The 23,228-nt window shown below is 38.8% G+C and overlaps 1 protein-coding gene across 1 annotated transcript in view; it reads left to right on the top strand.

The window, feature by feature from the left end:
• Positions 1–23,228, top strand: part of GABRB3 (gamma-aminobutyric acid type A receptor subunit beta3) — a 281,743-nt gene that overhangs the window by 245,125 nt on the left and 13,390 nt on the right. Inside the window, exon 7 of the mRNA XM_052659917.1 lies at positions 18,597–18,749. Within this exon, the coding sequence (XP_052515877.1) occupies positions 18,597–18,749 (153 nt within the window). The remainder of the gene's footprint in view (positions 1–18,596; positions 18,750–23,228) is intronic.

Here is a 23,228-nt window from a genome sequence, read left to right as displayed (position 1 = left end):
ACCAAATTTTCACAGTAAAGCTAGAAAGGAAAGAAATTAATCCACAGGGTTCCTGACAATTAGGAAATTCTGAATCTTTTTGACAGAGATTTTAAAAGCTAGTATTTTTAAGTGTTATTTACATGATTATTTTCCACACTTTTGTATATTAATGTTATAAGGTTTGTTATACAAGGTGTAGACAGTTGAGATGACAAACGATGTCTGTGGTGCTCATCTACAGCATCTATGTCTTTCCTGCCTTACCTCCCAGTATTAAAGGGCTGTAATTTTTGATGAGCTGTGCTTTTATGCGTGTCTCTAAAAATAGACTTTGGGAATGGAGGCCTCCAAATTCTTAATCCGGGGACCTAGAATTGATTCATCCAATGTCCAGAAATCCTCAGTGGCAAGAAGTGTGTCTCTGCCTTCTATATACCATGCATTTTGCTGGCAGATGAGTGGCCGTGAAACTTTTTTTTTTTTCATTTTTACTGAACTGTAGTGGATTTACAATTGTGTTAGTTTCTGGTGTACATCAAAGTGATTCAGTTTTATATATATATATACACACACATATATACTTTTTCATATTGTTTTCCATTATGGTTCACTGTAGGATATTGAATATCATTCCTTATACAGTAGGACTATATGTATTATTGTGTATCTGTTAATCTCAAACTCAAACCTAATTAATCCTTCTCTTAGCCTCTTCCACTTTAGTAAGCATAAGTTTGTTTTCTATGTCTATAAGTCTACTTCTGTTTGTAAATGAGTTCACTTGTATCATATTTTAGATTCCACATATGAGTGATAACATATGGTATTTATCTTTGTCTGAGTTACTTCACTTGTTGTGATAATCTCTAGATCCATCTACGCTACTGCAAATGGCATTATTTCATTCATCTTTATGACTGACTCATATTTTACATATATATATATGTGTATGTGTATAAAATCTTTATCCATTCGTCTGTCGATGGACATTCCAGTTGCTTCCGTGTCTTGACTGTGGTAAATGGTGCTCAGGACACACTGTTTCCCTGAATCCACTTCCCAGCTCCAGAACCTGTGATACCTTGCCTTTGCCTGCAGCACAGAATCCAGTGTCCTTTACCGTGGACCCAGTCCTAGCTGTAACCTCTTCTCTTTAGTTTAGCTCTTAAGCATTCCCAGCACAGAGCTTTCTTTTAGTTGCTGCGCTCAGCTCTTTTTCTCACCTCCACTCACTCCTGCCTACTGCCTGAAGACTTTTGCCCTTGTTACAGCCCACATTTGATGCTTCTCTTCCTCTTTTTTCTATCCATATCAAGAACATTCACCAATGGACAGTTGAATGAGATAACAGAGTTTAGATTACTCTATGACTACCTTCTTTAACTGAACGTTATGCTTGTGAAGTCCATCTGTATCACTATGGTTCATTTACTTTCATTGCCACATGTGTGTGTGCGCACTAAGTCACTTGAGTTGTGTTGGAGTCTTTGCAACCCTATGGACTGTAGCCCACCAGGCTCCTCTGTCCATGGAGATTCTCCAAACAAGAATATTGGAGTGGGAATGTTTCCTTCTGCCTTAAGAAGAATATTTTTAAAATATTTAGTTTTAAAATTTAAAAATTTTAAAATGTTTTCTTTAGTGTTAAGTCTCCTGGTCAGATATCTTCAAGTTTTTTATTTAAACAATCTGTATATGACTTTATATCATGTTTATTCTTATAGGATGAATTTATTGTTATGGAAAGAGAGATTAGCATTTTTTCCTTTTCCGTTTGAAGATATGACTTCATTTACCCCAGTGTCTATTGTTTCTATTGAGAAGAGAGTTGTTGGTCTAATTGGTGCTGCTTTCAAACTGATCTATTTTTCCTCCCCTGACTAGATAGTTATAATTTTTGTCATTGTTTTTTATTTCATCGCCATTTATGATATGCCAAGGTATAGTTTTCTCTTTAATTATTCTTCTTGGAGTTCGTAGGTCTTCTTGAGGTCTTTCAGCAGCTTTAGAGCACCATCAGCCACCTTTGCTTTTGCTCCATTTTCTCTCTCTGTTTCTCCTTCTAGGATTCCAATTTCAATTCTGACAATTTCAACTTTGGGTCTTATCACTATATCTTCTAAATATCTCATGTTGCTTTCTGAATGTTTTGTTTTATTTTTGCTTCATGCATCACTCTGGAAATTTTCTTCTGGTTTTTCTTTCAGTTCAATAATTCTTTCTTTGTGTCTAATCTGATAATATTATATATGAGGAAAGTGTAGATAAAGTTCAAAATCTATGATGATGTTTTCTTTTTTTCAGAGAGAATTTATGCTTTCCTCTCTCAGGCAGCTAGAGGCATTAGCAGTCCAAACTAGCTTCATTTACTTTCTGGGGCTTGGTAATTCTGAGTTCAGATTCATTCCTTGGGTATTCTTGCTTGAATCCTTCTGATTTATCTTTATATTTTGGACAGAGCTCTTTGGAATCCCTGTCTCCAGTTTTCACTCCTTTTGTTCCATGAGTCTATCAGATGTTCTAACTAGCTTCTCATCTTTCTATAAACTACATCCACCTGAAACATGGAGCTCACCTCTCTCATTTTAACTTCTCTCCCAAACCTTGACTCAGATTTTTACTAGGTTATTATCCCTCCAGTGTCTCTGAGGATAGGGATTTAAGTTTTTCCCATTTTTTCCAGTTGTTGCCAGTGGAAGGGTTACATATCCCACAATATTCAAACACCATAGCTTATGTTTTCGCTCTTCTCTACTGTTGCAGAAGAATTTATGGTTGTTTCAATATTTAATTCTTACTTAGCTATGACTATTAGTTACATGAGAGTAGAAAAGAAGAAAATTTGGGATACATTCTTTACAATCACATTTCAGAAAATATGAATCATTTAATTCTGTATTTTTCTGATAACATTATAGAGAGGAAACACTTAGCCATAATAGTGTACTATGAAAGAAAGCGTTGCTCCTGCTAAGTCACTTCGGTCGTGTTTGACTCTGTGCGATCCCATAGACAGCAGCCCACCAGGCTCTGCGGTCCCTGGGATTCTCCAGGCAAGAATACTGGAGTAGGTTGCCATTTCTTTCTCCAATGCGTGAAAGTGAAAAGAGAAAGTGAAGTCACTTAGTCGCGTCTGACTCTGCGCGACCCCATGGACTGCAGCCTACCAGGCCCCTCCATCCATGGGATTTTTCAGGCAAGAGTACTGGAGTGGGTTGCCATTGCCTTCTCTGAAAGAAAGCATTATAAAGCTCAAAATCAAGAGATCTGAGTCCTTGGTTGTAAGGACTGTGAAGGAACTGTGAAAATGTGAGCAGAGTACTTCAGTAGCAGACAGTAAGGGGATTAGGTTAAAAGAAATACTGGGTAAGTTTATTTCAACAAGTATATACAGCTAATAACCAAAGAGACCTTTAAATATCACTCTTGAAACATGACCACTGCATTGGGACTTCAGCTTTTGTGCAAGTCTTGAATGCACATCCTGCTGATGCACAAAATTTGCTCTCTACAGTTTTTGCCAAATCTGAAATTGACTCCTAACTTTTAGTTTTCTTTGAGCTTGAAAGACTGAAAATTTTGATAAACTCATGGAGAACAGACTACTTAATATGCTTCTTTAATTATGTGATGTTTTTATTTCTCTTCCTTTTTTCTGGGCTGTATCTGGACTGATATATTCTGACTTTATTTCAAGATACTTCTGCCATGATTAGAAGAAAGAGAAAGAAAAGGATCCAAAACTAAGTGATGATGAAAGTTTTCTGTTAAGATACGTGAATTTTCTATTCTTCAAAAATCAGCTTCCTGCATCTATTGACATTATCATATGGTTTTTATCTTTCAATTTGTTAACATAGTGCATCACATTGATTCATTTGCGTGTATTGAAGAATCCTTGCATCCCTGAAATAAACCCAACGTGATCATGGTGTATGAGCTTTTTGATGTGTTGCTGAATTCCATTTGTTAAAATTTTGTTGAGGATTTTTGCATCTATGTTCATCAGTGATATTGGCCTATAGTTTTCTTTTTTTGTGTTTTTTTTCTGGTTTTGGTATCAGGGTGATGGTGGCCTCATAGAATGAGTTTGGAAGTGTTCCTTCCTCTGCAAATTTTGGAAAGAGTTTTAGAAGGATAGGCATTAGCTCTTCTCTAAATGTTTAATAGAATTCTCCTATGAAGCCATCTGGTCCTGGACTTTTGCTTTTTGGGAGATTTTTTATCACAGCTTCAATTTCTGTGCTTGTAATTGGGTTGTTCATAATTTCTATTTCTTCCTGGTTCAGTCTTGAAAGATGGAACTTTTCTAAGAGGTTATCCAGGTTATTTCTTCCGGGTTATCCATTTTATTGCCATATAGTTGTTCATAATAGTCTCTTATAACCCTTTGTATCTCTCCATTGTCTGTTGTAACCTCTCCTTTTTCATTTCTAATTTTGTTGATTTGATTCTTCTCTCTTTTTCTTCCTGATGAGTCTGGCTAAAGGCTTGCCAATTTTGTTTATTTTCTCAAAGAATCAGCTTTTAGTTTTATTAATCTTTACTTTTGTTTCTTTCATTTCTTTTTCATTTATTTCTGCTTGGTTCTTTATGATTTCTTTCCTTTTACTAATTTTGGGGTTTTTTGTTCTTCTTTTTCCAGTTGTTTTAAGTGTAAAGTTAGGTTGTCTATTTGATGTTTTTCTTGTTTCTTGAGGTAGGATTGTATTGCTATAAACTTCCCTCTTAGGACTGCTTTTGCTGCATCCCATAGGTTTTGAGTTGTTGTGTTTTCATTGTCACTTGTTTCTAGAAATTCTTTGATTTCCCTTTTGATTTCTTTAGTAACCTGTTGGTTATTTAGAAGCATATTATTTAATCTCCATGTGTTTTTGTTTCTTACAGTTATTTTCTTGTGATTGATATCTAGTCAACACAACATTGTGGTCAGAGAAGATGCTTGATATGATTTCAACTTTCTTATATTTACTGAGGTTTGATTTGTGACCCAAGATGTGGTCTATTCTGGAGAATATTTCATGTGCACTTAAGAAGTTGTATTCTTCTGCATTTTGATGGAATGTCCTGAAGATGTCAATGAGATCCATCTCATCTAATGTATCATTTAAGACTTGTGTTTCCTTATTAATTTTCTGTTTTGATAATCTGTCCATTGGTGTGAGTGGGGTGTTAAAGTCTCCAACTGTTATTGTGTTACTGTCAATGTACACACAATGTGTGTACTGTCAGTGTTTGTCTTATGTATTGAGGTGCTCCTATTGGGTGCATAGACATTTACAATTGTTATGTCTTCCTCTTGGGTTGATCCCTTGATTATTATGTAGTGTCCTTCCTTATCTCTTATAATCTTCTATATTTTAAGGTTTATTTTGTCTGATATGAGGATTACTACTCCAGCTTTCTTTTGCGTCCCATTTGCATGGAATATATTTTTCCACCCTCTTACTTTCAGTCTATATATGTCTTTTGGTCTGAAGTGGGTTTCTTGTAGACAGCATATATATGGGTCTTGATTTGTATCCATTCAGTCAGTGTCTTTGACAAAATTCAGCACCCATTTATGATTAAAACTCTTCAAAAAATGGGCATAGAAGGAGCCTACCTCAACGTAGTAAAGGCCATTTATGCTAAGCCTATAGCAAACATTATTCTCAATGCTGAAAACTGGAAGCATTCCACCTAAGATCAGGAACAAGACTCGGGTGTCCACTTTTGCCACTATTATTCAACATAGCTCTGGAAGTCCTAGCCACAGCAATCAGAGAAGAAAGGAAATAAAAGGAATCCAGATCAGAAAGGAAGTAAAGCCTTCTCTGCTTGCAGATGACATCAGTTCAGTTCAGTCGCTCAGTCATGTCCGACTCTTTGCGACCCCATGAGTCGCAGCACTCCAGGCCTCCCTGTTCATCACCATCTCCCGGAGTTCACTCAGATTCACATCCATCGAATCCCTGATGCCATCCAGCCATCTCATCCTCGGTCGTCCCCTTCTCCTCCTGCCCCCAATCCCTCCCAGCATCAGTCTTTTCCAATGAGTCAACTCTTCTCATGAGGTGGCCAAAGTACTGGAGTTTCAGCTTCAGCATCATTCCTTCCAAAGAAATCCCAGGGTTGATCTCCTTCAGAATGGACTGGTTGGATCTCCTTGCAGTCCAAGGGACTCTCAAGAGTCTTCTCCAACACCACAGTTCAAAAGCATCAATTCTTTGGCACTCTGCCTTCTTCACAGTCCAACTCTCACATCCATACATGACCAAAGGAAAAACCACAGCCTTGACTAGATGGACCTTAGTTGGCAAAGTAATGTCTCTGCTTTTGAATATACTATCTAGGTTGGTCATAACTTTTCTTCCAAGGAGTAAGCGTCTTTTAATTTCATGGCTGCAGTCACCATCTGCAGTGATTTGGGAGCCCCCCAAAATGAAGTCTGACACTGTTTCCACTGTTTCCCCATCTATTTCCCATGAAGTGATGGGACCGGAAGCCATGATCTTCGTTTTCTGAATGTTGAGCTTTAAGCCAACTTTTTCACTCTCCTCTTTCACTTTCATCAAGAAGCTTTTTAGCTCCTCTTCACTTTCTGCCATAAGGGTGGTGTCATCTGCATATCTGAGGTTATTGATATTTGTCCTGGCAATCTTGATTCCAGCTTGTGTTTCTTCCAGTCCAGCTTTTCTCACGTACTCTGCCTGATACTGTACATAAAAACCCCTAAAGATAGTATCAGAAAATTACTAGAGCTAATCGTGAATTTAGCAAAGTTGCAGGATACAAAATCAATACACAGAAATCACTTGCAGTTCTATATAGTAACAATGAGAAATCAGAAAGATCAGTTAAGGAATCAATCCCATTCACCATTGCAACAAAAAGAATTAAATATCTAGGAATAAACTTACCTAAGGAGACAAAAGAACTGTACACAGAAAATTATAAGACACTGATGAAAGAAATCAAAGACGACATAAACAGATGGAGAGATGTTCCACATCTCTGGGTAGGAAGAATCAATATTGTTAATATGAGTATACTACCAAACGCAATCTACAGATTTAATGTGATCCCTATCAAGTTACCAATGGCATTTTTTACAGAACTAGAACAAAAAATTTCACAATTCATATGGAAATGCAAAGGACCCCAAATAGCCAAAGAAGTCTTGGAAAAGAAAAATGGAGTTAGAGGAATCAATCTTCCTGACTTCAGATTATACTACAAAGCTACAGTCATCAAGACAGTATGGTACTGGCACACAAAAGGAAATATAGACCAATGGAACAAGATAGAAAGCCCCAAAATAAAACCCATGCACCTATGGGTACCTTATTTTTGACAAAGGAGGCAAGAATATACAATGGGGCTAAGACAGCCTCTTCAATAAATGGTGCTGGGAAAACTGGACAGCTACATATTAAAGAATGAAATTAGAACACCTCCTAACACCATACGTAAAGTTAAACTCAAAATGGATTAAAGACCTACATGTAAGACCACAAACTGTAAAACTCTTAGAGGAAAACATAGGCAGAACACTCGAAGACATAAAGCAAGATCCTCTATGACCCACCTCCTACAGTAATGGAAATAAAAACAAAAGTAAACAAGTGGGACCTGGTTAAACTTAAAAGCTTTTGCACAGCAAAGGAAACTTTAAGCAAGGTGAAAAGACACCTATCAGAATAGGAGAAATTGACAGCAAAGGAAACAACTGACAAAGGATTAATTTCCAAAATATACAAGCAGCTCATACAACTCAATACCAGAAAAGCAGACAACCCAATCAAACAGTGGGGAAAAGACCTAAAGAGACATTTCTCCAAAGAAGACATACAGATAGATAGCTAACAAACATGTGAAAAGATGCTCAATATCACTCATTATTAGAGAAATGCAAACCAAAAATATGATGAGATACCACCTCATACCAGTCAGAATGGCCCTCATCAAAAAGTCTACAAACAATAAATGCTGGAGAGGGTGTGAAGAAAAGGGAATGCTCTTGCACTGTTGGTGGGAATGTAAATTGATACAGCCACTATGGAAGACAGTATGGAGATTCCTTAAAAAACTAGGAATAAAACCACTGTATGACCCAGTAATCCCACTCCTAGGCATATACCCTCAGGAAACCGAAATTGAAAAAGACCCATGTATCCCATTGTTCATTGCAGCTCTATTTACAGTAGGTAGAACATGGAAGCAACCTAGATGTCCATCAACAGATGAATGGATAAAGAAGTCATAGTTCATATACACAATGGAATATAACTCAGACATAAAAAGGAATGCATTTGAGTCAGTTCTAATGAGGTGGATGAACCTAGAAACTATTATACAGAGTGAAGTGAGTCGGAAAGAGAAAGATAAATACCATATTCTAATGCATATATATGAAATCTAGAAAAACGGTACTGAAGAATTTATTTACAGGGCCACAATGGAGAAACAGACATAGAGAATAGACTTATGGACATGGGGGGAGGGGAGGAGAGGGTGAGATGTATGGAAAGAGTAATGTGGAAACTTGCATTACCATGTGTAAAATAGATGGCCAACAGGAATTTGCTGTATGGCTTAGGAAACTCAATCAGTGGCTGTGTATCAACCTAGAGGGGTGGGATGGGGAGGAAGATGGGAGGAAGTTTCAAAAGGGAGGGGATATATATATACCTATGGTTGATTCATGTTGAAGTTTGACAGAAAACAGCAAAATTCTGTAAAGCAATTATCCTTCAATAAAAAATAAATTTTAAAAATCAGCCTTCAAAATACTATTTTGCTTCACAGTTATGATTATAAAACAAATGTATGCAAGACAGCAAAAGAGACACGGATATATAGAATAGACTTTGGGACTCTGTGGGAGAGGGAGAGGATGGGATGATTTGGGAGAATGGCATTGAAACATGTATAATATCATGTAAGAAATGAATTGCCTGTCTAGGTTTGGTGCAGGATACAGGATGCTTGGGCTGGTGCACTGGGATGACCCAGAGAGATGGTATGGGGAGGGAGGTGGGAGGGGGGTTCAGGATTGGGAACTCATTTACACCCGTGGCAGATTCATGTTGATGTATGGCAAAACCAATAGAGTATTGTAAAGTAAAATAAATAAATACATGAAGCAAACAAAGCAAATTACAAAATTTTTTTTGAAATCTGCATGTCACACCCTTAAAACATGCACGTAATTTTCTGTAGAGTCCATTTGTGAACTCTGTGCTTTAGTTTTATCCTAAACTAAAGCCCATGATCAAATTATTATGCATGTGGTGTATAAATAACATCTACTGTAAGTCTAGTGCTGATATTATATGAAATGTTAGAAGAAGGAATTATCATCCATATTTTTTGGTCTTTTAAAGCCCAGAGATAAATTCCCATTATTTTTCGCCCATTGACGATTATTAGAAGGATCCTTAGAGACAAGTCACCTGTGCTTACTGGCCAAATACTACTAATCCCTCAGTGCAAAATGGCTGAAGTAGAGAAAATTAACTCTCAGCACCAAAGGGAAGCTTAACTATCTCATCTTGTTACTATGAAATAATTTTCCTTTAAGGCTCCTGACCTACAGAAGCCAGATTTCTTCAGAAATGCCCAACACCTCCTTGCAAAAATAAGTCTTATCTAACTTCATCTTTTGGAATTGCTTTCAAGACTTCCACACAATTTTTAAAAATATGTTCAATAGTAAAAACAGTTGGATTACAGAGTCCTGAGCACAGAAAGCACCATAGAGGAGAGAAAGGAAAGGAACACGTAACTTGCTTTTATTGAGTGGGTATTTGGGGCCATTTAGTATGTTTGGGGGCTTCCCTGATAGCTCAGTTGGTAAAGAATCCTCCTGCAATGCAAGAGACCCTGGTTTGATTCCTGGGTCAGGAAGATCCCCTGCAGAAGGGATAGGCTACCCACTCCAGTGTTCTTGGGCTTCCCTTGTGGCTCAGCTGGTAAAGAATCCACCTGCAATGTAGAAGACCTGGGTTTGATCCCTTGGTTGGGAAGATGCCCTGGAGAAAAGAAAGGCTACACTCCTTATTCTGGCCTAGAGAATTCCATGGACTGTAGTCCGTGGGGTCACAAAGAGTCAGACACAGTTGACAGACTTTCACTTTCAGTATGTTTGGTACCAGTGAAGTACATGTAGTACGTATTCTTTTTCTTATAACAGAGTTCTTAAGGTGCAATTTATATACCATAAAATTAACCATTTAAAGTATGTAATACAATTGTTTTTATTGTATTTACAATTTTGTAATCATGACGTTCTTCAAATCAATTTCCAAATATTTTCATCACCCTCAAAGCTCTGTACTCAGTAGCAGTCATTCTTCATTTCCCCCAACCTGCTTCCCCTAACCCTATGGGTAACCACTAATCTAATTGCTGTTGCAATAGGTTTGCCTCTTGCATTCCACTTCTTGGAATGGAATCATACACCATATGGTCCTTTGTGTCTGGCTTCTTTTACTCAGCATATTTTCAAGGTTCATCCATGTTGTGATGTGTATCAATACTTCACTCCTTTTCGTTGCTTGAACAATACAATGTTGTATTTGTTGCTGGAACAATACAATATTCCATTGTATGAATATATCATGTTTTGTTTAATCGTACATAAAGTTGATGAATGTTGGGCTATTTCCACCCTTTGGCTATCAGGAATAAAGCTGCTATGAACATTCATGCACAGGTTTTTCTGTGCATGTAAGCTTTCATTTGCATTATGTATGTACTTAGAATTGCAATTGTTGGGTCATATGATAACTATAACTTTTTGAGGAACTGCCAAACTGTTTGTCAAAGTAGCCATACCATTTAGGTTCCCTAGGCAATACATGATGGTTCTAATTTATCCACATTTTCACCAATGCATATTATTGTCTGCCTTTATATATATACACACACAGATATATATAATTTTATTAATTTACTTTTGGCTGTCCTGAGTCTTCCTTGCTGAGCAGGATTTTCTCTACTTGTGCCAGGCAGGCAGAGTCTACTTTCTAGGTGTGGTGCACAGGATTCTCACTGCCGTGCCTTCTCTTGTTGCAGAACATGGTCTCTAGGGCGCACAGGCTTCAGTAGCTGCAGCACAAGGGGCTCAGTAGCTGTGGCCTCTGTGGGTCTAAAGCACAGGCTCAGTAGTTGCGGTGCACAGGCTTAGTTGCTTCACAGCTTGTTGAATCTTCCCGAATCAGGGATTGCATCCATGTCACCTGCATTGGAAGGTGGATTTTTTTTTTTTTTTTTTTTACCACCAAGCCACCAGGGAGGCCCTTATCTGTCTTTTTGATTGTAGTCATCCTAATAGTAAGAAATGGTATCTCATTGTGATTCTGAGTTGCATTTCCCTAATGAGTAAGATATTGAGAATCTTTTATTTGCTTACTGGACACTGGTCTTATCCTCTTTGGAGGAATATCTGTTCAAGTCCTTTGCCCATTTTTAAATCGGGTTGTTCATATTCTTTGTAAACCTTTATACAGTCTAAATACAAGTTCCTTATCAGATATATGATTTGCAAATATTTTCTCTCATTCTGTGGATTTTATTTTCATTTTCTCAATAGTTTCCTCTGCAGAATAATAGTTTGTAATCAATGGAGTAAAATTTATCTATATTTTTCCTTTTTCACTCATGATATCATTGCCCTGATTTTACACACAGGGAAACTAAGGATCTGAGGGGATAACCAACTTCCTAAAGGAGTATCCCAAATAAACCCTGAGCCTCTCTCAGGCTTCTCTCAGATGCCCCTGCTCTTTGCTCCAGACTCATAGGACAGAACATTCCAGCTTTGCTGTGGAGATCAGAAAGAGAATTATTGCCTGATTGAGAAAGTCTTTGAAAAAGTTTGTTTTTCCTCTTTCTCTAGTTCCTGTTTCATATATCTACTTTCCTTTATGGAAGTTTTGAAAATATTTTAATTTAGGTGACTGATAAGGGGGGGGGTGAGAAAATTAGGAACACCATTTTGAAATTTAGGTTGTATTATACAGTAAAAAGAAAAAAGGGAGGGGAGATAAATGAATGAGAGAGCATCATAAAGACCCCAAGAGCATCCCTGAGCTCCCAGGCAAAGCATCACGCAGCTTCCTAGGCAGTCCCGGGAGAGCCCCTTTGGTGGCTACCTTGGAAGGGGACAGGAATATGTAGGTAGGCCAACTCTGCCGCAGTTGCCAAAATATCAGCTTGTGACTTTATAGATACATTTGAGTGGCTCTTACACTTGGCAAAGGTGACATGATACTCTGCATCCACATTTTTATGAGTTCTTCAGCAATACTAATGCCTTAGAAAGTTCTGTTAATTTAGGCTGGATGAGAGATCCAGAGCCTTGTTTCTGGCACAGCTTTTAGTGCATCTGGGGAAAAAGGGTTGAGATCAGCATTTCAATAGATAGTCTTGCCAAGGAAGTCCTGAACTGGAACAATGCACTTGTGTTCAGGGACTCTACGTTTGTCGGTTCAGCATCTACTTGGGAACCTAACCACATCTACCTTGCCACACAGGCTTTAGGGCTTCTGTGCCTTTCTGTTGTAATTTGTAAGCTTCTGTTGCTCTTTTGAAGGTGATATTTCAGTGCAACTGGCTCACTACTTTCCCACTTTAAAATGATCAAGCCCCCCTTGTTATGATCATTTGAGGAATTTTCTCCACAGATACAGGCTACATCAGGATATCTGTTGTATCAGTGTCAGGACCTTGTCCAACAGACTCTATGCATTCTTGAAGATGCCTGCCAAATGGCAAAAGCCTTTGCCTAGGGAGGGGGTTTGGGACAGGGGGACACGTGTACACCCATGGCTGATTCATGTCAATGTATGGCAAAAACCACCACAATATTGTAAAGTAATTAGCCTCCAATTAAAATAAATTAATTGATTAAAACAAAAAAAAATAGCCTTTGTCTAGAAGAATAGGTCTTGACATCTCTGAAGATTCTTGTGATTATTAACATTTTGAAGTCTCTATCTCATAGCATCATGAAAGGCTTTTCCTCATTTGACTGGGTTGGACCCTTTACCTTGAAGGTTCTTATCCTCTGCCTATGAAGACTCTTATTCAACCAGGAGTATCTCAGTTTAGATACTGTGAAACCTTTCCTAAATCTTGAGCTCTAGAATATCCAGTGTAGGCCTTACTTCTGGTTTACAGAGGCCAGTTCTGTATGGGTCTTTCTCAGACAGATTGGGAGCTAGGTGAGAGCATAGACCATCTTCTTATTCATCTTTATTGTTTCCTCCACGTAACATTCCCACCTGTGGGATTAGGAGATTGGGACTGCGGGATAGGACAGGTGGTGAATGCCTAAGAATTTTTGTTAATTTGAAAGTGTATTTCATGTTTAAGAAACAGAATGTATTTGCTATACAAATACATAAGAAAATGGTATATTTTCTTAATTCTATGTTCTGTGTTAAAGAGTATCTTGGTGAATACATAATTTTGAGATCTGAGTAGTATTTGCTTCCTCAAGGCCACTAATGACCCTCCAAATATTTGACTATGCTGTTATATCACTGGCCTCCATGTTGCCCAGGGTAAATATTCTCAAAAGCATATCAATTGTACTTCATTGCATGAATCTCAGTATTTGCCTTGTAGGGGACAGTTTCTTTAAAGAAATTGTACTTTGGAAAATGTTAAGAAAGTTGACTCAGAAAATGGAAAATGGGGAATGTGGTAGATTACATTGTCATTCAAAAAATATTTGCTGCAATTCCCTGGGAGAGGGTGAACTTTTCTACCTTGGTGACATGAAGACTGACAATGAGACTTGCTCTGGAGAATGAAATGTGATGGGAAGTATGTGTGGCCCTTCTTCCACAGTGTCCCAGCTGCCTTCCAGATAGAGGAAGCTGAGTGGCTATGGAGCACAAGAAAGAAAAAACAAATAAATCTTTGTTGTAAAGTCACTGAGATTTAAGGGGTCTTTTGCTACTACAGCATAAGCCAGTCTATCCTGATGGAATCAGATAAAGTTCCAAGTAGAGTGGATATAGTGAGAAATATCTGAAGCATAAAATAGCAAATGATTAGTAAAGGCATGAGATCACTACGAAGTTGGAAATTAAGATCTGATATTGAAGGTACTTCAATATAAATGTTGAAGGTGGCCATAGGATTTCAAACCAAGATTTAATAAAATTACTGACTGTTTTGAGTATTAAACTTATTAAATAAATCAAATATGCCTATTTTCATTCTTTTAGCACACTGATGCATTTGTTAATAACCAAAGATGCTTTAGACATTTAGCTAAGCTTGACAGTATATGAAAACTGTCTCACAAACTCTGCCTGGGTGTTTATTCATCTTACTAAGGAAGATCTTATCTTGGTAAATGATTATAATTTTAAAGAGGAAAGAAAATAGCTCAAGACAGTAATTACTTGCATTTGGAGGGAAAAAAGGATTTACGGGAGATGTGGCATTTGACCAAGGCCTTGAAGTATGGTTAGGGAAAGACATTTCTTAAGGGGAGAGCAAGGGGTGAAAATCAGCAGAGGCAAGAAATGTGTACAATTATTTTGAGGCAATAAGGATACTTCTTGGTTAGAAAATGTTATGATTAATACAGAGACATGGTGTAAAATAAAACTAATGTGAACTTGGGAAAACATTTTGGAGAAACTAAAGTTCCCAGGTGACTGTTTTGACCTTTATGGGAAGCAGCATAAGATGTTGAACATGTGATGACTCTGCTTTTGAAACATGTGGAGAGCACTTGGTGCCAGGGCCCAGGCAAGGCTCTGACCTGGCTCATCATATCTGCAGCCACATAGACATGGAATGTATTATAAAACAACAGAATGTATCAGATCTATCAGTGGAAGCTTTATTTCACAAATGGTGTAGAAAACTTGGTTAGTTGTTTGTGGAACAGAAACCAATGTGCATGTTCACTTCATATCAAACCCTGAAATAGTCACCAACCCTCAAAATAGGGTTGTGGTCAGTTGTCTATTGGAAACTTATTTAAACCTAAAAACAGGTTTTAAAAATTACAGGGAAAAAACAAAATGGATAGACTCAACTATGTACAAAAATTTATGTTTTTATATGTCCCTCACCCTACCCTATTACAAGTTTTTTAATAACTGGGAAAATGCTTGTAGAGAATATAAGCAAAGATTAGTATCAAAAGAATTTGAATGAATAGCTAAAACAGAGGAACAAAAAATGGGAAAGGTGAATGAATGGTATAATTAGATTATTTATAAGGTTAAATAGTTAATAGTTATAAGGTAAACTGGAAAAGTTCAGTTTCCATTTCAATCCCAAAGAAAGGCAATTTCAAAGAATGTTCAAACTACCACACAATTGCACTCATCTCACATGCTAGCAAAGTAATGCTCAAAATTCTCCAAGCCAGGCTTCAACAGTATGTGAACCGAGAAATTCCAGATGTTCAAGTTGGATTTAGAAAAGGCAGAGAAACCAGGAGATCAAATTGCCAACATCCACTGGATCTTTGAAAGAGCAAGAGAGTTCCAGAAAACATCTACTTCTGCTTTAATTACCCCAAAGCCTTTGACCATGTGGATCACAACAAACTAGAATTCTTAAAGAGATGGGAATACCAGACCACCTTACCTGCCTCCTGAGAAATCTCTATGCAGGTCAAGAAGCAACAGTTAGAACTGGACATGGAACAATGGACTAGTTCTATACTGGAAAAGGAGTATATCAAGGCTCTATACTGTCACCCTGCTTATTTAACTTCTATGCAGAGTACCTCATGCAAACTGCCAGTCTGGATGAAGCACAAGCTGGAATCAAGATTGTCAGGAGAAATATCAATAACCTCAGATATGCAGATGACACCACTGTTATGGCAGAAAGTGAAGAACTAAAGAGCTTCTTAATGAAAATGAAAGAAGAGAGTGAAAAAGCTGGCTTAAAACTCAACATTCAGAAAACTGAGAACATGGCATCCGGTCCCATTACTTCGTGACAAATAGATGGGGAAACAATGGAAACAGTGAGAGACTTTACTTTTTGGGGCTCCAAAATCACTGCGGAACATGACTGCAAGCCATGATATTAAAAGATGCTTGCTCCTCAGAAGCTTTGACCAACCTAGACAGCATATTAAAAAGCAGACATTACTTTGCCAACAAAGGTACATCTAGTCAAAGCTATGGTTTTTCTAGTAGTCATGCATAGGTGTGAGAGTTGGATCATATAAGAAAGCTGAGCAGCAAAGAATTGATGCTTTTGAACTGTGGTGTTGAAGAAGACTCTTGAGAATCCCTTGGATTGCAAGGAGATACAACCAGTCCATCCTAAAGAAGATCAGTCCTGAATGTTCGTTGGGAGGACTGATGCTGAAGCTGAAGCTCCAATACTTTGGCCACCTGATACAAAGAACTGACTCATTGGAAAAGACTCTGATGCTAGGAAAATTGAAGGCAGGAGGAGATGGGGATTACAGAGGATGAGATGGTTGGATGGCATCACTGATTCAATGAACATGAGTTTGAGCAAGCTCCAGGAGTTGGTAATGGACAGGGAAGCCTGGTGTGCTGCAGCCCATGGGGTCGCAAAGAGTTGAACATGACTGAGTGACTGAACTGATAAGGTTAAAATCTGGTGGGGGAAAGCATTAGGGAGTAATCAATTTAAAAAAGTGATTTGACAAATTTTTCCCAAGGAAATTAGCAAAAGTAATTTTTTAAAAATATTGTATATTGTTAAGGGGCTTCCCTAGTGGCTCACCAGTTAAGAATTCCCCTGTCAATGCAGGAGACATGGTTCAATCCCTGAATTGGGAAGGTCCCCTGGAGAAGAAAATGGCAACCCACTGCAATACTCTTGCTTGGGAAATCCCACAGATAGAAGTGCCTGGTGGTTACCATCCATGGGGTCACAAAGAGTCAGTCATGATTAGTGACTAAACAACATGTAATGCTGTTGTTTACAAAATGAGACAGGCACTTCTAGAAAGTACTCATACTGACATGTTCACTGGTATGGTTCCTTTGCAAAGTAATTTGGGACTATGTATCAAAAGCCTCCAGCATTGGCCTAATAATTCCTTTTTTGACACATTCATTCTAAGAAAATAATTTTAAGCATAATGAAAGGACTCAACTCAAAGGTATTCCTAAGAATATTACTTAAAGTTTTGCAACAATGGAAGTAGCCTAAATTTATCACATTCAGAAAAATGTATTTATAAACTATAGAATATATGTGTATATATTTGATGGAAAATCAGGAAAAATTTAAAATTGTATATGTAAGTAATTTGTAATAAGGATGAAAATGTTTGTTACTGTGACAATACAATATATGCATTTGATCAGAGTTACATAAAAGAAACTATACACATACACAAGAGATTGGAGAAAATTTTCAGATTGTCAGCTTTTAAATGCTGTGTGTATTAGGCTATTTCTTTTCTCTTTTATATAATTTTGGCTGAAAATGTGATTAATGCTAAAGTAGAAGCCTGGAAATTAAAGTCTTTCATTTACTACATAGAAGAAATAGTCATATGAGTGAACCAGACTGGAAAAGGGATAGACTGTAGTGACAAAACCCGAAAGGGATGTGAAGTAAAGTCAGGAAAATGCACATATTTGGAGGCAGGAGGGGCACATGAGCCAGTCAGGCTTGGAGTAGGATGAAGACAAGAAATGTGAGGTCTCCTGAAACTTTGGGTGGATGAATCTCAGGAAGAGAGCACCACCCATCCGTGAAGGCAGGAGGGGAAGAGGCAAGGAATCTGATGAGAAGGCTGGCCTTCCAGCAGCCTCAGTTGAGTCCAGAAAATTAAGAGCTGAGCGATTTGAAACTAGTAAAGTAGATTGTTGAAATGGTCAGGAAAAAATGGAGGCCACACATGCCTGCTCCCCAACGAAAAACCAAAATCAAACAGAAAAGGTAAATAAATATACAGGTGGCATAGCAGTGGGCTGCTTTCTCACTCTGCACTGGCAGTGGTGGTGGGGTTCATGACTGTCTAAGTGGAATGTACACATGAGGAGGTTAACACTGGGATTCAAATGCAGGAAAGCAGACTGGATACTTCTTCTCAGCCCTCTGATGCCTTTCCTGTGGTCAGGGCAGAGCATCTCAGAGCACACTGCTACCTCTGTGCCTCTCACGCTCTTGGGGAGGTGGTCCCTGAGCTGTTCCAGGGGGTCCAGGGTCAGTGCCTCAGACATCTGCACTGTTGCTCTAGATGGGCTGATGGAGGAGGACTGATAGAAACCATTTTGCTCAGTAAAGCCTTGAGCCAAATCTCCCCTATTTACAGTGGAGGAGAAGGAGATTACTAGTTGAAAAATAAATAAGATAGTTGTCACTATTCCAAATTCTAAGCTAAAAACTTTCCCAGAGTTTCCTCAGGGACAGTTTTCAGCTGAGTATATAAGAGAAGAGTAGCCTCATCAAGACCTCATACGCAGACTGAAAACCATTCATCTCCCAAGTTCTCAATGGAACTTAGCTGGTGGAGGCAGGTTGCATGGTTGTGGACCACCCCTCCATTCTGGGCTTTTCAAATGCATGCTGTTGACCTGTGGAAGTCAAAGCAAACTCTTTGTCTTCTGTGTCTGATCTCCAGTGTAATCCCTGTCTGTTTACCGTAGGTGCCTACCCTCGGCTCTCACTGAGCTTTCGGTTGAAGAGAAACATTGGATACTTCATTCTCCAGACCTACATGCCCTCTATCCTAATTACAATTCTCTCATGGGTGTCCTTCTGGATCAATTATGATGCATCTGCGGCTAGAGTTGCCCTTGGTATGTGCTGTTTTTAAATGATACCTAAAATACAAAGTCACCATATCATTAGAATATGAAGGGAGTTCAAAGACAATAGTTCAACTACAATTTTGACACCATGACACCAGTCTTGCCCATATAGTCACTTTTTATCTTGAAATACTAATTTCATGCATGATTCCCTTGATGTGTTAATTTAATTATAAGGCTCAAATGTGAATTTTCATGCCCATGAAAGGGAAAATATGCTTGCCGAATATTTGCATAATAAAACTGTTTTTGACACTAATTTTAAAGCAAGGATTAACATCTCCTGTTCAAAATCAGTCTATGGCCCAGAAAGGAGACTTGATTAATCCTTTTTTTAAGTCAGAAAAATAGCCAAATGTTATACCATTTCATTGGAATTACACAAATTAATGAGTATTAAAATGTAATACTAAATTCTGAGTTGTTCTCAAGAGCTCTAGGAACTCTAGTGATCTCTTCTGGCCACTGGTCTCTTAACAATTGGATTATTAGATGATGTACAGTATATATTATGTGTTCCAGTATGATTTCTAATTTTTTTTTTATTATTAAGGGAAGGCTTATATTTTCAGAAACATTATTTTCTATTGAACTAATTATTGTGAAACTATGTGGACCAAGTATTCATTTAAACACATTTTAGGTAAGAACAAAGCTGAAGAGCAATTTTCCAATTTATCCCTTATATGGGTAGGGTTGAGTTTAATTCCTGGGAGTGAAGTAATTAATAATACCTTTCAAAATTAATAGGAAAGAGTTAAAACAATTCTGCTTGTAAGCCTGCAGAAAAGCATAAGTATTCAGGGATCTGGTTGTCCCTCTTTCTTACCTTTTCTTCTTACTGTCTCTTCCCAGAAATTTAAGTTGCTTAGCACCTTGCTTCCAAGAGAATGTGTGTACATGTGCATAAATGGATATCTGGCTTAGACCCACAGACAAGTGACTCACATTGATTCAAGATTAGATTTTTTTTCTTATGAAATAACATGTAACAGCGGCTTAAGAAACTTAGGTAACTATTTCTAAAGTGTTAGGTGAATGTAAAGACACTTAGAGAAGAATAAATTATCAAAAAATTAAAAGTTTTGTAGTAACTGTTAATCTATTCCTGATGAGTTTGGTATGGATTACCTGGTGGCTCAGCAGTAAAGAATCAGCCTACAATGCAGGAAATGCAGGTTCAGTCCCTGGCTTGGGAAGATCCCCTGGAGAAGGGAATGTCTATCCACTCCAATATTCTTGCCGAGAAAAATCCCACGGACAGAGTAGCCTGGCAGGCTACAGTCCGTGGGGTCACAAAGAATCAGACACGACTGAGCATGCGCACGCACATTGGTCAGGGAAAAATTCTTGAAAATATCTTCAGGATTTTTACTGCTTGCAGAGGTTACCCTGTAACATCAATCCTTTCTGTGAAAGGCAAAGTCACTCGGTCATGTCCTTTCTGTAGCTTTTGCCTTTTTCATTAATGTTACTAGATTGCTCTTCATTAAGCTAATTTATCTTATCACCTAAAGAATTTAAAGTGAATTTGTAGGGGCAGATCCAAATTTGGGGAGCTGTTAGCTTATTAAACTTCAGAAGCACTCTTTAAGAAAAAGAATATAAAATATACAAATACAGAGTTCCCAGAACCCCTCCCAAGGCTGTAGGAAGCCTGTGCTAGAGATCAGAAGCTGCGGCTTCCTGAGCTTCCAGGGAATCTGCCTCAGAAAATCTGTCATTTTTTTGCGAAAATCAGAGCGATATGAGTACCAAAGAACCAGAATTATCAGACATCATCAGAAGTGAGGTGTGCTAAAAATGCAAATTCCTCAATTTTCTACATGTATGTATCTTAGTTGTTGCTATTGTGTCCAACTCTTTGTGACCCCCTGGACTGTAGCCCTGCAGGGTCCTCTGTCCATAAGATTCTCCAGACAAGAATACTGGAATAGGTTGCCATGTTCTAATCCAGAGGATCTTCCCCACCCAGGGATCGAACCTGAGTCTCTTAGGTTTCCTGCATTAGCAGGCGAGTTCTTTACCACTAGTGTCACCTGGGAAGCCCTCTCAATTTTCCAGATGATTCAAATTCTATAGCTCCTAAATGGTAAATATCATCTTCCACAACATTAAAAAAATAGTCTACCTGGAGTGGGTTAGAGTGGACATAGCCTCATTACAGTGTATGAAAGTAGACTCCTTTTTCTTGACAACCAGGATTGTTGCTATAAACCTCAATCATGCTTCTGTGGGTTTGGGGGACAGAGGAGTGGTCTGCCCAGACTTGGTAAGGTGTTACCACTGGAGATGTGCTGGGTCCTGGTGAATATCAGAAGTCCGGGAGCCAGGCATGAAAGGCAGAATTGAAGGCACTTGTTAGTGTCAGGTGGACTTGAGTTTAGAGGTCCCGAAGGCAGCTGTGGTCTCCAGGCTTCAGCGTCTGGCCCAGTAGACATCTGGCAGGTCCAGCTCTGAGCATGGGACTCCTTCTGTCCCATGGCCTCTCCTTCTGTCCCAGCTCCTGCATAAGACACAGTCTTTGAGCCTGGGTCCGCAGGACGTGGACAGTGACAGCACAGCAACTCCATTTGGCTAAGGAAAAGTGTATCATCAGCTTATGAACTCTGAATAACACCAAGAACAGTAATCATGCTGCAACCTACCAAATACTCAGGTGCCAAGTTCTGTGCAAGCCCGTGAAAATGGTTACCTGACCCATGATACACAGTGCAATGGGCAGTGTTCCTGTTTTACAAAGAAAGGCATGAAGTACAGAAAAGCTATACAACTGGTCATATAATATTGAGTGTCCCAAGAAAGATTTTAAACCAGTTGGTCTGACTCCAAAGCTCTTAACCACTACAGGTGATTTCTACAGTGTCAATAGACAGTGTACAGAAGAGTTCTTTGGCCTATTATGTTGTAAAAATAATGGATGTTTTTAAAAGCTCAGCAAGAATTGTTTTTAATCATTCTTATTGAGGGATCTCTCAAAACCTTTAAGATGCTAATATGTTCAGTGCCTCTTGGAGAGGACAGGACCATGGTTTGGGGACTTTTTGGGAACAACACAACCCCGCCCACTCCACATGTCCTGTCATATACTACATCCTTTGAAATGCTCAGAGTGCTGTTTGCCTTCATCCTGAATGGCTGCATGGTGGTGAGTGCTCCCTGCTTCTAGATGAGGTGCAGGTCTGCGTGGAGCGATGCTCAGTGAAGACCTTGACACACCCCTCTGGCTCAGGGCACTATTGAATCTGGAGTCGTCAGGGACTGTCTCTCTACTTGAAGAGAAATGCTGATTCTTCACCCACCTGAGCTGCACAGATGTTCTTGTGCTTTAGGATCTTATGCCTCTGCTGCTGAGTGCTGACACCCACATCTATTAAACTGTTAGTGCTAGAAGCCACCAGACTACAACGTTGGGAGTTGTAATTACATGGTCTTCCTCAAAACTATTGGTCTTTCTGGAAGTGAAAATTTATATTGAAATAATTTAGGCCACATGATTTGGGTCACAAAGGAGAAAAATGACATATCTTTAGATCAAATGATATGAATTACATTTTAATTTCATAATCATCTTTATAAATGCAGTTTTCAAATATGTTTTATTAACATACTGTTAATGAGAAATAGTTTGAGACTAATAATTATCAAGACTTAACATCTTGGTAAATGTATGAAGAACAGAAAAAGCATCACTCAGCCATCTCCCATTCTGCCATTGGACGGAATTCACTTAGAGAGTTTAAGTTCAGGGTGAGGTTGCCAGGAATTGGGTCTCCCACCAAGAAACTGGAGGCTACCACAAAATATATTTTTCTGTGATGCTGATAATGATAACATTTGCTGTTGTGAGTGTTAACAATACCAGTTACTATCACCATGGCGTTTACGTTTCACAGCAGCCTTAGACGACAGTTGTGGACCCATCAGGCTCACTCACGTCCTACCGCTGGGACATGGTAGGGCAGGGCTGATAGCCCAGGACCACGTGGTTCTACTACTCAGGCCGTGAACCACTGTGTCTACCACTGTCCACAGTTATCTTGATGGGAAGGAAAACAGTGCAAGGAATTAAGAGACTGAGTAGCCTTTCAGTCTAAGAGGTCATGTGAGCCCAAAGTGGAAAGCCAAGGAGCACTCACCACGAAGCCTTACTCTTGAGGGGTTCTGGAGCCAGGGCGGAGGGCCTGAGGCTGGCATCCTTGCCCCCTCTCAGCTTTGCCAGGCTGAGTGCTCCTGACATGTGCTGACCCTCTCTGTGCTCTGTCCCTTTAGCCCGTTTTCTAGGGATATCTACTGAGGCCTGTGTTGATACATGTCCTCTCAGAGCAGTCATCTGGAGAGCCAAAGCAATGACTAACCAGAGCACTTTCCAAAGTCCATTTGGACGGAAAAAAACAAGTTATGGCAGCAGCGTTACACAATTTTGGAGAATAGTGAGAACACCTGATTTTGTAGCATCTACATGGG

The sequence above is a fragment of the Budorcas taxicolor genome, chromosome 21 (genome assembly GCF_023091745.1).
Source record: "Budorcas taxicolor isolate Tak-1 chromosome 21, Takin1.1, whole genome shotgun sequence".
NCBI lineage: Eukaryota > Metazoa > Chordata > Mammalia > Artiodactyla > Bovidae > Budorcas > Budorcas taxicolor.
The sequence above is the reverse complement of the archived record's forward strand: the minus strand, read 5'-3'. Positions and strand labels throughout refer to the sequence as shown.